This window comes from Pangasianodon hypophthalmus, chromosome 18, assembly GCF_027358585.1.
Source record: "Pangasianodon hypophthalmus isolate fPanHyp1 chromosome 18, fPanHyp1.pri, whole genome shotgun sequence".
NCBI classification, from domain to species: domain Eukaryota; kingdom Metazoa; phylum Chordata; class Actinopteri; order Siluriformes; family Pangasiidae; genus Pangasianodon; species Pangasianodon hypophthalmus.
In genome coordinates this window covers 20,542,238-20,556,400 of record NC_069727.1, presented here as the reverse complement: position 1 = coordinate 20,556,400, position 14,163 = coordinate 20,542,238, and the positions used below count along the sequence as shown (strand labels likewise).

The window sequence follows — 14,163 nt, the reverse complement described above, 5'->3', positions numbered from 1 at the left end:
GAGAATGCACTGGCGTTTCGAGTTACTTTTCTCCCATATGCACCTCATGTTTTACACACACACACACACACACACACACACACACACACACACACACACACACACACACGACCATGACACCCATACGTGCTTGCTGAACATTCCAAAGCCATGGCATTAAGATGAGTCCTTGAACACCTCTTACACTTCCACAGAGGTGTGAAAAAGCCCTTTCACAGACTCTCTATGTTACACAAAAAAAAAGACATCACATTTTGAGTTGGCAGCCTACTGAAAGATATTCCTGCACACCAGGCCAGAGGTTGAAGATTCACTGTTACATGCTTTAATTGAACCCAACATTAATAACAGGTCTGAAATGGACTTTAACTGTGGCCTCCACAAGCCTCTGCTACCTTTAGCACCAGCAGCAGACAACTAATTAAACACGGGAAACATCAGACACCCAAATGGCAAAGCAGGCTAATAGATGCTTCCTTAAATGATCTGTTTGGGGCAGTGGTAGCTCAGTGCTTAAGGCATTAGGCATAAAAGCCTCAAACAAAAGAGTAAATGTAAATTACAGGTTTCCACAACAATTAAATACTCCATGAATAAAGTACAGGCCTAACCTCAAAACAATAATAAATGTATTTCCCTCTTTCACACACACACACACACACACACACACACACACACACGTTTACTAGCTTTACAAAGCTACCTGCATCTGCCTCAGTGTTTTTCTGCTTTTTTCTCTCTTAGGCACTATCATTTCTTTTCTTTTTACTGTGTTTGTCCATGATGAAATCTCATGTTGAACTGTATGCTTCTAAGTTTCTGTTATCTCATTACCTCACTGTACATGGGTTAGCCCACTGCTGATTCTATTTCAATAACCCCCTGACCTGGACCAGCCCACATTGTGGTTTTCACAAACTTAATGATGCTCCAGCATTTCAAATAACTCCATCCACAACCCCCCATGAAGGGGAGGCGGCTCATTACAGCTAATGGGCCGGACTATTAATAGCTATTTAGTTGGCCAGATAGGTTTGTCAGACTGACGTGTTTTTTCCTCTCACAACCGGTGGCCCGAAAGTGCAGACTGGACCATCTACTGTCAGGCAAAGGAAGAGCATTTATTTTATAAGAACATTTATTGTGTAAGGTTTGTAAGAGCTGCTGATTTAACCAACAAAACAGGCATTTTAACAGTACTCTTCATATCTCTTGGTACGTCCTTCAATCATGCTGCATTACAGTACATATTCATCTGATATTTGTCCCAGCCTGCAATACTGCAGGAATGTTCCACGGAGAACTGGAATAGTGCTTCTATGCAGTCTGTGTGTGTGTGTGTGTGTGTGTGTGTGTGTGAGAGAGAGAGAGACACTGTGAAAGGTAGGCATAAATCTAACGGGCATAGCCTGGGTTCACATGCTTTCTGTCTTCCCAGAGCTACAGCAACACTATTTCAAAAAAATACAGCACACAAACACATCTGACTGTAAAAATCACAATCAGCTGGCTAAGGACTGGGCAGAATTACACTAACAGAGTATTGTTACACTCATTCTCTTTCTCTCTTCACAGCTGAGCACTATGGGAATAGTGAGTTCTTTCAGCCCTGCTTGTCCTTTCTTTAGTGTCACAGTGGGAGGCTTTGGATGGGAGAGCGCACAGAGATTAGATGCATCTCTCTGGGCACATCACTGTCCTCACTGCCAGCAGAGGTCAGCCACGGCGTTAGCCTAAACCAGCATGGGATTACTTGCTCCCAGAAAAAGGTTGCTCTAGATTACCAAAAAAACAACAACAAAAAAAAAAAACCTTCTGTCCCTAACCCTGTGTGCTACAGCAGCATATAGATGAATATGAATCCAATAGAGAAAATGATGGGGGGAAAAAAAAAACACCTGCTGGGAGAGCCACATTAACCCCAGAATGATTGCCAGTGATAATCTATATAGTCTACACATGCAAACACAGATCAACACACACACATGCACACACAATTCTGATGGGGCAGGATAAAATGTTGGTAGGTGTTAAATACAAAACACTTTAAACGTATGAGCTGTTTTATGGAACATACACACAGAGTCTTCAGGGTGGGTGAAAGTGGAGGTCACTCAGGGCCCCCGAACTGACCACGTGTCACACGTGAAATAGATTTTGAGAGAAAAATCATGCAATCAGCAACAAAAATGCATAAGAGCTACTGAGATTAGAAGCATTAAAGTTGCTCAGAGTTCGCTTTGGCAGTCAACGTATAAAATGACAAGGAGTGTGCTTCTTTTGCTTCAGCCGGGGAGAGGCTATGACGAGCGGCCAGAAGGTGGTGTCGGCATTAAAAAGAGCAATACTACAACTGGTCTTGCTATTGAAAATGTTGGGATTGTCACAACCCGACTGACTGCAGCAGCTCAGCATAGACATAATAACTTTCTGCTCAAAAATGATTTCTTGAGCCCTCAGCTTTAACACGGCATAAAATGTCACCCACACAAAAGGTCAGCAACAGACAAAGAGAAAGAGAGAAAAGAAAACAGGAGTGGCGGGGAAGAATGACTGTTTCAAACAGTGGTGAGCCAAGAGCCACTCTCTCTCCCTTCCTCCCTCCTGTTCTAACTCATCCCTGCTTTCATGCTATTTCTTGCTGTCCAGTCACTTAGCAACACACAAGCAAGTCGTGCTCTTCTTCATTATTACCCAAGAACTGCAGAGGAACACACTGAACAAACTTCCTCTACATCTCGAATCAAGAGAGACTATGGTGGAGGAAAAAAAAAAAAAAAAAAAAAAAAAAAAAAAAAAAAAACGCTTCTCCTAATCATGCTGCTTTTCACGAGCTAACGGCACACTAACTGGAGTTTTTCTGCATCAAAAATGTATCATAGAGAGACAACACCATATCACAATTGCATAAAAATTCGAATTTTGTCCGTTGTTACATCTCTAATAGACAGACAGACTGACTGATTTCCGAGGAAAATTGTAGAGGTACGGTAGTAAATGTATTTAAAACATATATACTATATGCAAGCAAGTGTAAAGGCATCTAATCATATTAATCATAATAATAATAATGATGATAAACTGAATCTGTAAAAAGTAAAAACTGAAGTAAAATGTGGACTGTGGACATAAATTCAATCACTGGCTCACTGTGATTAACACAATCATGTAGCACTGTCAATGTTCTGCGATGATCTGCAACAGACTTGACCACAGAGCACAAGACTCAGCTCACAGTCCACACTTAACACTTCCACTGCACTTTTTTGTTTGAATCTGTCAAATGGTTGCAGTGGAACAAGTTATTAAATCTACATAGGATATCAAAATGACATTTCATTTAAGACCATGGCTGAATAAACACTACCATTTCCAGCAACTTGCAGGATAAGATTTCTATGCCATTGTCAAAACATTATTTTAACAGGTACACCAGCATAGTTTTCACATCTATTTTACCAACTGACACTTTTTTTTAAACAAACCTGGAATGCCATTACTGACACATTACTTTACTTTGTGTAGTTGCCAGCACAGAAGGAAAATGGCATGATGCAACAGCTGAAATAAAGCAGGTCTGTAGTGGAAAAGAGGCTCTAGTCACCCTCTAGTCCAGGAGTAACGGTGACCCTATTTATATACATATTTATTAGGGGTGTAAATGATACACTCCAGTCACGATTCAATTTTCTATTCAATTTAATTCACAATACTGGCCTCACAAATTTAAATATTATTTAAAGATGTATGACAGAAAACACTCCTTTATTTCTGAATCATAAACAATGCAAAACAATGTGCATTTTAGTCTGTATAAAAGTGAATAAAATAAGCTAAAAAAAAAAATATATATATATATATATATATATATATATATATATATATATATATATATATGAACAGAAGTTTAATACTGTAAACAAAATTTACTACAGGTTCACCATATTCTTAAAAAGAAAAAAATTAATTTATAATTTCTCCCTAAAATTTCATTGTTTAAACAAAGTCTCTGACATGGGGAAAGTGATGGACTGAAACATAATGAGCTCTGTAGCAGTGTCTGAGGCGCCATTTTAACAGGAAATGGAGCTCCAAAGTCGGCTAAAATGCCTGATTTTCATGTCATTTGAAAGCTACTGAAAAGCCCTTTTAACGGTTATAACATTGTTGTGTAACAACGCAAAATATAATGTGTGTTGGCTGTTGTATTGGTATTGTGTAGTATGTAGCATTTGCCACCTCCCTAATTTCCTCTATTTTTTGCCACATGTATTTGTCATATGAACTGGTTTAAGATCCTCGTACAAAATCTTAATTTAGAAAGGCACACACCTGTGCATAAGGTCTCACAATTCACAGTGCAAGTCCACGGATCCACAATTAAACTGTGTTGAGACACAGATCTGGGCAAAGGTATAAACTATTGCTAAAGCTTTAAACGTTCCTCTGTGCACTGCGAAATGGAAGAACCACCAGGACTCTTCTTAGAGCCGGGCATCCAGGCAATCTCAGTAGCCAGACTGACCTCCGAGTGCTACATCTGGCGAAACCAGGTACTGCTCATCAACTGACTACTGACATCCTTACAGTGAAGCATAGTGGTGGCAGCACCAAGCTATGGGGGAGCTTCTCAGTGGCAGGGCCAAGGAGACTGGTCAGAATTGATGGAAGGATGAATGCAGCCAAATACAGACAAGTGCTTGAAAAAACCCTGCTCCAGAGTGTACACAACCTCAGACTGGGGCCAAGGATCAGTTTTCATCACAACAATCCAAAGCATACAGCCAAGACAACACTGGATCTGAGTTTGATACCCCTGCCATGAAACATCTCATACACAGACGCCTCCCATTCAGTCTGATTGAGCTGGAGAGGATCTGCCAGGAAGAATGGGAGAAACTGCCCAAATCCAGGTGTGTAGAGCTTGTTGAGACTTACGCAGTGAAGACTGAAGCTGTAACTGCTGCCAGAGCTGCTTCTACAGAGTACTGAATAAAGGGTCTGAATACTTACCTACATGAGCGAGCTCAGTTTGTGATTTTTAATAAAATAGCAGAAAAGTTCTAAGAACTTGTTTTTGCTCTGTCATTATGGTTTACCGTGTGTGGATTGATGGTCAAAAAAAAGATGTACACACACACACACTTCTGTTTAATATGTGCAGTGTTTAGTGTATGTATATATATATATATATAATCAAACTCTGGTGCAGGTGAGAACACAGCCAACACACCTGGGTACTGAATAAAACACTCGATCTGAGCCTGTCTGAACTTTGACTGCAGATGAAAGAAAGTGGTCCATGAGTGCTGTGTATTTGGGCTTGTGGCAGCATTATTTTTTAAGCAGCCTGCAGCAGTAGTGCTGTAGAAATATGATGCATTCTAGAAACGCTGGAAAAAAATGTTGGATACAATACACTAAAACACATTAAAATCACCTTTACCAGATCCAGCTTTGCTACTGGGTCCTGAGAAAACATGGAGCGTTTCTTAACAGCATCAATCAGCATTTCTTAGTTTGAGTGGGTCTTAAGGGAAAATTCTGAAAAGAATCTTCTAAAAGAAAGACTTTAAAACAAGAACAGTCATTTACCTGGAGAATAACTGAACAAAATATTTACATGAGGGCCAAAGTCAAGACCAAACGTCTCCTTGTAATACGAGTCATTAGTTAACCTGGATTTTACCATTTTCTGGATACACATTGCTCAGCTTGTTTGGACTAATTCCCTGCACAGTGTCACTGCATCTCTCTCACTCTCTCCTGTTTGTTTTCTCTAACAAATGTGCAGGATGCAGAGTCCAGCGCACAATACACAGGACCAATTTGAGTCAACCCCATATAAAAAGCTCACCTCATTACCCCTTACTACAGCATCAAGCTTGTTCACACAACTCAGATGAATATACCACTAACATTGCCTGGAATGGCTTAAGGTAAAGCCTGCCTGTTTGTGCATGCATGAGAGCACAAGCACCTCACTTGGACCCTACAGGAAAATTTGGAAAAAGACATTCCTGCTGAACTGTGTGTTTTTTTTTTATTATTATTTTTTTTTTATTAATTTTGACAGCATCTCTGGTCATAGTCATCTGAGTGAAGCCTGGGAGAAGGAGCAGGCACAACACCACACGTACGGTGAGAGGGTACCACACAACAACGCTGAATCAAAGCTGCACAAAGCATGGGAGAGTCAAGACCTTACACTAATAAAAAAAAAAAAAAATCAAAAATCAAAAATCTAAACCGCAACAATTTAAGTAGGACCATATTAGGACTTATATTAAGTAGGTCAGGACTTACATACTGGTCAGAGATTGAATTGGTACCAAGAGCCCGAACCAAGCATGTTGTTGGAGAGAAGAATACAAGTGAGGGATCTTACCTCTCTCTGCAGCACAAGCTCCTTGGTGAAGAGTGTAGCTTCCTCACTGAATGGCTCAGGTGTACCACCTGGCATGTTTCGGGACCCTCGTGGGCACTCAATACCTGTACCCAACACAGACAAGGAACAGAGATCAGATGACAGAAATAGCCAGGGAAAGGAAAGGTTTGGCAGCTTAAGACAGCTGAAGATGCAAGAATTCTATAAAGCTTATGACACACATGCCTGAAAATCAAACTGTCCTGGCTTTCTGGAGAAAATTGGTCAATTACCTGCTATTAATCTTTAATGAATTTTCATTTCTTTTAACTATGGATAAACTATTTATGAGCTGCTGCTGCTTCTTTTTTTTTTTTTTTAGCCAGATTGTTTGCTAGCTTTGCTGCTTATTAGCTTTTTTTTTTTCATTGTCAACCTGCTTGAATGTTAACATTTGTTTTGTATTTGTCTGCCCTGTGTCTAGCTCCCCGTTGTGACTAGCACCAACTGTTGTTTGTGTGTTGCTTTGTTTTCCCTTCCACCCTTATACTAGCTTCCTTGGTTTGAGAACAGCTAAGTGCTTTTGAATGTCTAGACACAATAGGTTAGAGGGTGGGTGCCACCTCTTGTATTTTTTGTTAGTATAGAGTAGTTAGCTAGTTTTCATTTAATGTTTTGGCAGGTTAGCTACTTTAACTACAGCCTAGTGTAGTCTTATTTTGTTAAGTTTATACCGTCCACGTTCTCTCTCCTAGGTGCGACTAGTTTCCCTTTTGTCCTGTTGTTCTTACTGTCTGTAAATGCCAGTCTTCTTGTTTGTGTATTGGAAATAAAAGCTACAACCATACTCTTAACTCCTGTCCTACTCACACCCATCATAACTACTACCATCCAACCAACCCGCAATCTTGACTTGTTATCGTTCTTGCACTCACCCGAGGCCTTTGCTTTCTATGGGAACATAACACATCTTGGAAACACCTTTAGAGTCGTGTAAACTCACAATGACCAGTTACACTCAAGACCCAGTTCCCATCACACAGAATTCTTAGCTAGAATACAAATTCCATGAACCACCATTGAAATGAAAAACAGAAAAGCTATTTACTGGTCAAGGCATACTTGATTGGCACCACTGATCGACTACAAGCACAGACAAATGAGAGTCCCAAACCGATTAGCAGTCAGGCTAGTGGCTACAATACTTGCAAACTCATGACTATTAATTCAACACCCTAAAGTCTCACTACTGTAGGTTTGCACTTGGCAGACTCTGATCTTTTATTGGCAGACTCCGTCTTGGCAGCTTCAGACAAATCAGACATTGTCCACATGTCACAACATGCGATTCACTGACCTTGGCAAACCACAGCCAGGTCTCTTTTCTCTGCGCTCTCACTGAATCCAGTACACCCTTGCACAGTCCCTCAGTCACAGACATTTCTATGTGAATGGACAGCCATTGCAGATGTGCTGCTTGCACTCTGGTCTGAGAAATCCACAATAAGCCTGAATCTGTTTGTCCTTAGCCAATATTTGCACTCATTGTTTGTGCCCAAAAGCCTGCGGCTGCTATCTGAGGGAGTTCCACAAAGTCTTCTTAAGTGCACTGCACTCTTCCTAAGAATAGTGAAGAAAGAATACCTGCACATGAGTGTGGTTCCCCAACTGACACATTCTATCTATGTTGAGACAGACATTTTAGTCCAGCTTGGAGCTCAACTGGACACTATCAATGGAGTACTTTGGTCTCAGGCCAGTATTCAGAGCCATTCACTGACGGCTGAGCCCAAACACGTGCGTTCACACAAACCACTCTAAAGCATGTCAGGTGGCAAGTGATTATGATGTAGTAGTCCCTGCTCCTGAAAGGACAGAAGTTCGAATGCTCACAAGCCTTCTTCCAGACTGCTCCACACTTTCTTGAGCTGAATCCAACTACTTGTGGCAAACCTCTAATAGAATTGACCAGCTTATCTGTTTGTCCAGAATTTGCTCAGTTGTACCATTCAGATCGTTCACTGTCAATTCAGGTGAGGTTGTTGCTGCATGTCTCAGATTTTGTTCATTCTTTTTTTGTTGTTGTTGCTTGTGACCTAAAACCAAAGTTAAGTATTTACCCCTGAAAAACGCTGAGAATTCACCACAGAAGGCCAGTTTTTTCCCCTTATGGGGTCCTCAAAATGGCAAAAAACAGTGCAAAAGTGAGTGATATTAGGGGCTTATAGATGCCACTTCAGTAGAAACAAATGCTAGTCATAGTTTGTGCTTAAACCACTATATTTCATTGAATTTGTGTCAAAATCTGAGGTTTGACCAACCAATAGAATTCAAGATAGACAAAATTATAGATAAATTATAGAAAGATACTGACAAAAAGACGGGTTTAAAAATTTGCACTATTTTGACATGCCCAGTTATGTTGACTCACTAGCAGAATCATGAAAAACTGTGTGAAAATTTGATTGCCATATTATGTTCCAAGTTGCAATGTCCTTCCACGTTGTCTTCATGTTTAAATTTAGTCTTAATCATATATAAGGTAAACTGATTGAATGGATCCCCGACTTTAGCATATTATTTCAGGTAAATTGAATGAACTTTTTCTAGGTATTAAACAAAAGAGCAAGTTATAAAAGCATTTTAATTTAATGGAAAAGAAACTCTAACTGAAAGTAAAAGCAAGCCCCAAGTATTTCAAGTTCTGACATGCAGCCAAGTGGACCAGCAGTTTCCTTCAGTGGGCTGAATCTGAGGATATCGGCTGGGTACCTTTGGTTCATGTTTTGTGCATCGTACCTGCTCCTACACCTACCTGTGTAGGATGGCAATACACATTAGACAAGCAGACTAGAACAGATATCAGACTACACAGCACATATCAGCAGTATTATTTCCAAAAGTTTGACAACAGGGCTAGTAATATGAATATGGCACATAGTGACCTTTACTATCTTTGCCTATTAAAGTGGGGTCTACATGCCCCTAATGTCACTCAAGTTAGGAAATTTTGCACTTTTTCCCCCATTTTGAGGACCCACAAGATAAAAACTAGCCTGTCTGTGGTGACTTATGGGCATTTAGAGAGATTGAAAAAAGGTTTGTTTCTGTTTCTGACAAATTTCATGATTCATGTTCCCTTTCCACTAATGGGTGGTATGTACCTGGGTGGAGATTTACCCAAGTTACTGTTTTGTGTTTTTCTTTTCTTTTTGTTGCCTCATACACATGTCTGATCACATGTACAACTCTGGATAGCAGCTTGTGACTACAGTTGGAGCTAACAATAGCCTGTCCTCCTCCCATCCTCCTGGCAGTAGCCTTCTCCCATCACTTCTCCTGGGTGTATTTTTTTTTCCATGTACCTTTACTGATGCACTACAACTCAAAATTTCAATGATTGTGGCACACGCTGGCATTGCTGGCAATCACTGAACATTACCCAGCTGATCCTCACTGCCCCTGGTGGTGACGAGGGTTGAAACAGAACGCTAGTAACAGAAGAACCGAGTGTTGAAGTCGCAGTGCAGTCACGAACAAAGATTTCAGGGGAAGATGGCTCTATGACATTGGTACTTATTGTGATTACTGCATCAACCTTGTGACTTTGTGATATTTTTTGTAAAATAGTATTATATTATTATAGTCACTAATTAGCTTTCTGATGAGGACAAATTTAGGTCACAGGGCTATTAGCTGTCTGTTTATGCTACATGCAGGGTTTAGCCACAGACTCAGATCCTCTGAGGATAAGTTTAGAAGGCAAGACATGTGGAGATCAAGCAGTGACCATCATCGCCATCAGCGTTAAGCAAGCCTGAAGTAAGTCCATGACAAATCACGTTATCTCTGGTAGAGTGCAAATGGCTTCATCAGACTTACCACCACCTACCGCTAAAATGCCTCAGAGAGCCGCTGGAAATAAGCCAGACATAATAAAGCAATTACAGCGATCACGGAAGGAGAAAAATGCAGGAAAAAGAAATGATGAGAATGTAAGCAAAAGAAGTGACACACTGAAGGGAGCCGATGGCTGAGGGAAAGAAAGAGGAAAAGCTTAAGTGTCTAAGGAGTGAACAAGCACAGGAAAACAGGGAAAGACATTTGGAATCAAATTACCAAATTAATTTAAACATCTACAGTGCAGACACACACCATTAAGCATGGCTAAAGCAAAAATGAGTGTATGACATCCTGCAGGGCACAAAAATCCACTATATGTCTCTTGGTTTTGGAGGTAAAAATTATTTGAAGTGGAAACAGCAACAAATAAAGATTCTTCAGTAAGTACTGAGCAAATGTAGAGCGTTCTCTTCGCATGGTCGCTGCGTTGTCACCTTATACACTACAGTGTATGGTCAAGTGGCATAGCAGTGGAACACAGGCTTTTAGGAGCTTTGTGGTTTATTGTATTGCAAATGTATCACCACAGTAAAGGAGCTATGAATAAACTTTAATGTTCTGATGGCTGTGGTGTGAAATAACCATGCATGAAAAACATTCTCAAAGTCTAAACCTAGGATCAAACTCTAATCCTGGAATCCAGCTGACCAGAGATTATTTTCTGACAGCAACCCATCTTCCAGCACATTTTCCAGTTCTATTAAAATATGAATGATCCATAAAATAAGGGTAAAAATATTACATAATGTCCTACCATCAAGTCTCACTGAAATGTATAACTACATATAGGCACTGCTCTCTTGCAGACGTTACATCATTGCAGGGATGCAGAGCCAACACTCTGGCTCAACACTCTGATGTCTGGCCCAAACACTGTAAATTTGGCTCTAGGTCAAATCTATTTCATGACCACTGCACTAAGCAATTCAGATGTCTACCCATAATCATGGTTTTTTTCTGTATCAGAGCTATGGCATGTGTGAGAACATCACTGAGCGGCCTGGCCAGAGCCTAAATTTGAGCCAAGGTCGCTTTGGCAAAGTACAGAAGAATCTAAATACTTGTGTAAATGTGATTTTTTTTTTTTTGCTTGCAAATGAAGGACTCCATTTTAGAATAAGAAAGTGATGTAACACAATGAGAAAGGAGAGAAGGGATTTAAGTATTTCCTGAATGCCTCGCATGTGCATACACAGATACACACACACATTATATACATATATAATCTTACCGGCGAGCAGGAAGGTTATGAGGCATGTCTCTTTGGGCATGTAGAGTTTCAGCCTGGAGCCACTGAACACATACTCGACCACAGCCTCAGAGCGGCCCGCTCTCTGCAGGAATGGCAGGAACTGCTTGGCTTTCTGGGTCTCCTGTGGAGAGAAACACAAAAAGGTTTGTTTATTTCTATCCTGTAAGCCTTCATTACTGCCTAGGGATAATAGGAGCAATGAGTAAACCACGACAAGTTGTACACTACACTTTGTGGACAGTATTTCACAGATTTTCTCAGATCTGCTTCACAGTAAGCCTGATTTTTTCCATATACTACGCATGCATAAAAATGTACTTACTACAAAAGGATCCCTTCTTGCCATTTTAAGGCTAATTCAGTCTGTTCAGAGTTCACAAGCTAAGACTAAAATGGCAATTTAGATGCAAATAAGAATATAGCATGGGGTGTTTTATACGCCAGTCACATTATCAGGTAATTATTTGTGTCCCTGGTATGATGTGTTTCCAGAGGGAAAGCAGTGGCTCAGTGAACAGCTAACCTTTATCAGCTAGTTCATTTGTTGTTTTGACTGAGGAGCAGAAAATGTATCTTGATTTAGTGAAATAGTAATAATAAGCAGCTATTACATGTTGACTCAGAAAGACATGACCCCACACTCATTCCCTCAATAAACCTTAACTCTTCGGCTGTTCTGTACACCTGTGCTCTCTCTCACACACACCTTTGTTTTCCCCTTGCATGTGTTTAAATTCACTCGTCAGACTGCGAGTACCTCACTGAAGCACTGCCTTAATAAACACTTCTTTTAAATCTGACAGGGCTTCACACATTAGGCTTATTTCATCAAGCAAATAAACATTATTTGATTTATGCAGTGGTAACGTATATGCTTTAAATAATCTAACAGTCCAATAGCCAATTAGCACAATATATTTACTATAGTGAGAAAGCACAGAAATGACGCTCCCTGCTGCAGTGCTGGTGTGAACTGAATAAACGAGTAAGAAGCAGAATAAACCTGTACAGGTGGGTTTTGGTCATGTCTGGGGTGATCACAGCTTTAATAGTGGATCTATAGAAGCCATTCTAACTACTCATAAGTGACTGTATAAAGCCACTGAAGTTCGTTCTGAACACGACTTTCTACAGCCTGCAAGAAAAAGCAACTTGGCTCCAGTAGCAGTTAATTTCACATCCACCTGCTCCGCTTTGCATTCATGCATCTAGATGAACTTTAGATAGCATTTGTCCTGCAAAGTCATCAAATTTGGAAGTGTGGGCCATACGGCATGCTCACAAACGAGCTAAATGAACATGATAATACTTTATTGAATGAGTTAACAAGCTGGCAGCACACAGCAAAGATTATAATTTCTCATCATTCACAAACAACAAACTAGCTGGCAAGGGCTAGCTGCTCATGTTTGGGGAAGAAATTCACAAGACAAAGATCTGTTGTGACCGCATCTTAACGAAAACACTAATAATAAACGTTACTTTAGCTTAGTGAGCATCAACTTAGCTTAGTGAACGTTACTTTAGCTTAGTTCAGTTCAATTCAATTCAATCTTATTTGTATAGCACTTTTAACAATGGACATTTTCACAAACAGCTTTACAAAAATAAATAAATTCAGGATATAAATGGTAAATATATGAATTTATCCCAAGTGAGGGATTTAGAGACGAACGTGGGTGGGAGGCGGAGGGGAGAATTTCACTAAGAGCTGATTTATACCTCTGCATCATATCACATATCTGTGATAATGTCATGGCGCCGTGCACAGACACACTTAACGTCAACATATACATGAAGGGGCAGTTTTGCATTCATTTAACTAGAATTTGCAAAAAAGGGAACGTGAAAAATAGCAACAAAAAAACAGGTTCATGTTTCACTGTAGGAATAATACATAAGACAAAACGGGCGTATCTCTGAGCTGGATGGAGAAAGAAAAATTAGCGTGATCAGTAGGGATGTCGTAGTCTGCAACCGCTGTCTCGTCGAATTTAAGGATCACGGTAGTATAACGTCTTCAGTCCACCGTTTAAAAACGAAACACACCAGTGTGAGAACCATTACGGTGAGAGAAGGAGCGGTCCAGACTACAGCGGCACTGACGGGGGACGCCGTCCAGCAACCAAAACTACCTTTCACAGACAGTTCATGGACAACTGTTATGTTGTTGCAATGTTTGAACATTATTAATTAGCCATTATTAACTAGCCAGAAATGTATTAATTATTTGTTAATTACCCAGTAAGTTTCATTACTAGCTAATAAGAATGAGATAAACTGTGCTGCATTAGCAGTTTTATGCATGTATATTCCTCTCCTCCTCTTAAACGAAGCCGGCCCGCTCGAATACATTAATGTTTAAAAACATTACCGTGGACTTATCTCATCAACTTACGTGTTAAACACAACAGTTGCCAACGGTTTTGCCTTACTAGTCTGCACTAGTCTGCTGTCACTTCACCCACCATCGTAACGTAAAGTGGACCTGGTACTCCAATATGAAACCCTGGTACTCCAATATGAAACCCTGGTACTCCAATATGAAACCCTGGTACTCCAATATGAAACCCTGGTACTCCAATATGAAACCCTGGTACTCCAATATGTAAATATGAAATTGATGCAAAATTTGAATTGC

General features: G+C 40.2%; 1 protein-coding gene across 1 annotated transcript in view; it reads right to left on the bottom strand.

Annotated features, from left to right (window-relative positions):
* Positions 1-14,163, bottom strand: part of snd1 (staphylococcal nuclease and tudor domain containing 1) — an 83,635-nt gene that overhangs the window by 36,694 nt on the left and 32,778 nt on the right. The window contains exons 15-16 of the mRNA XM_026943322.3: positions 11,502-11,643; positions 6,389-6,492 (exon numbers count right to left, since the gene is read on the bottom strand). Coding sequence (XP_026799123.3) covers positions 6,389-6,492; positions 11,502-11,643 — 246 coding nt within the window. The remainder of the gene's footprint in view (positions 1-6,388; positions 6,493-11,501; positions 11,644-14,163) is intronic.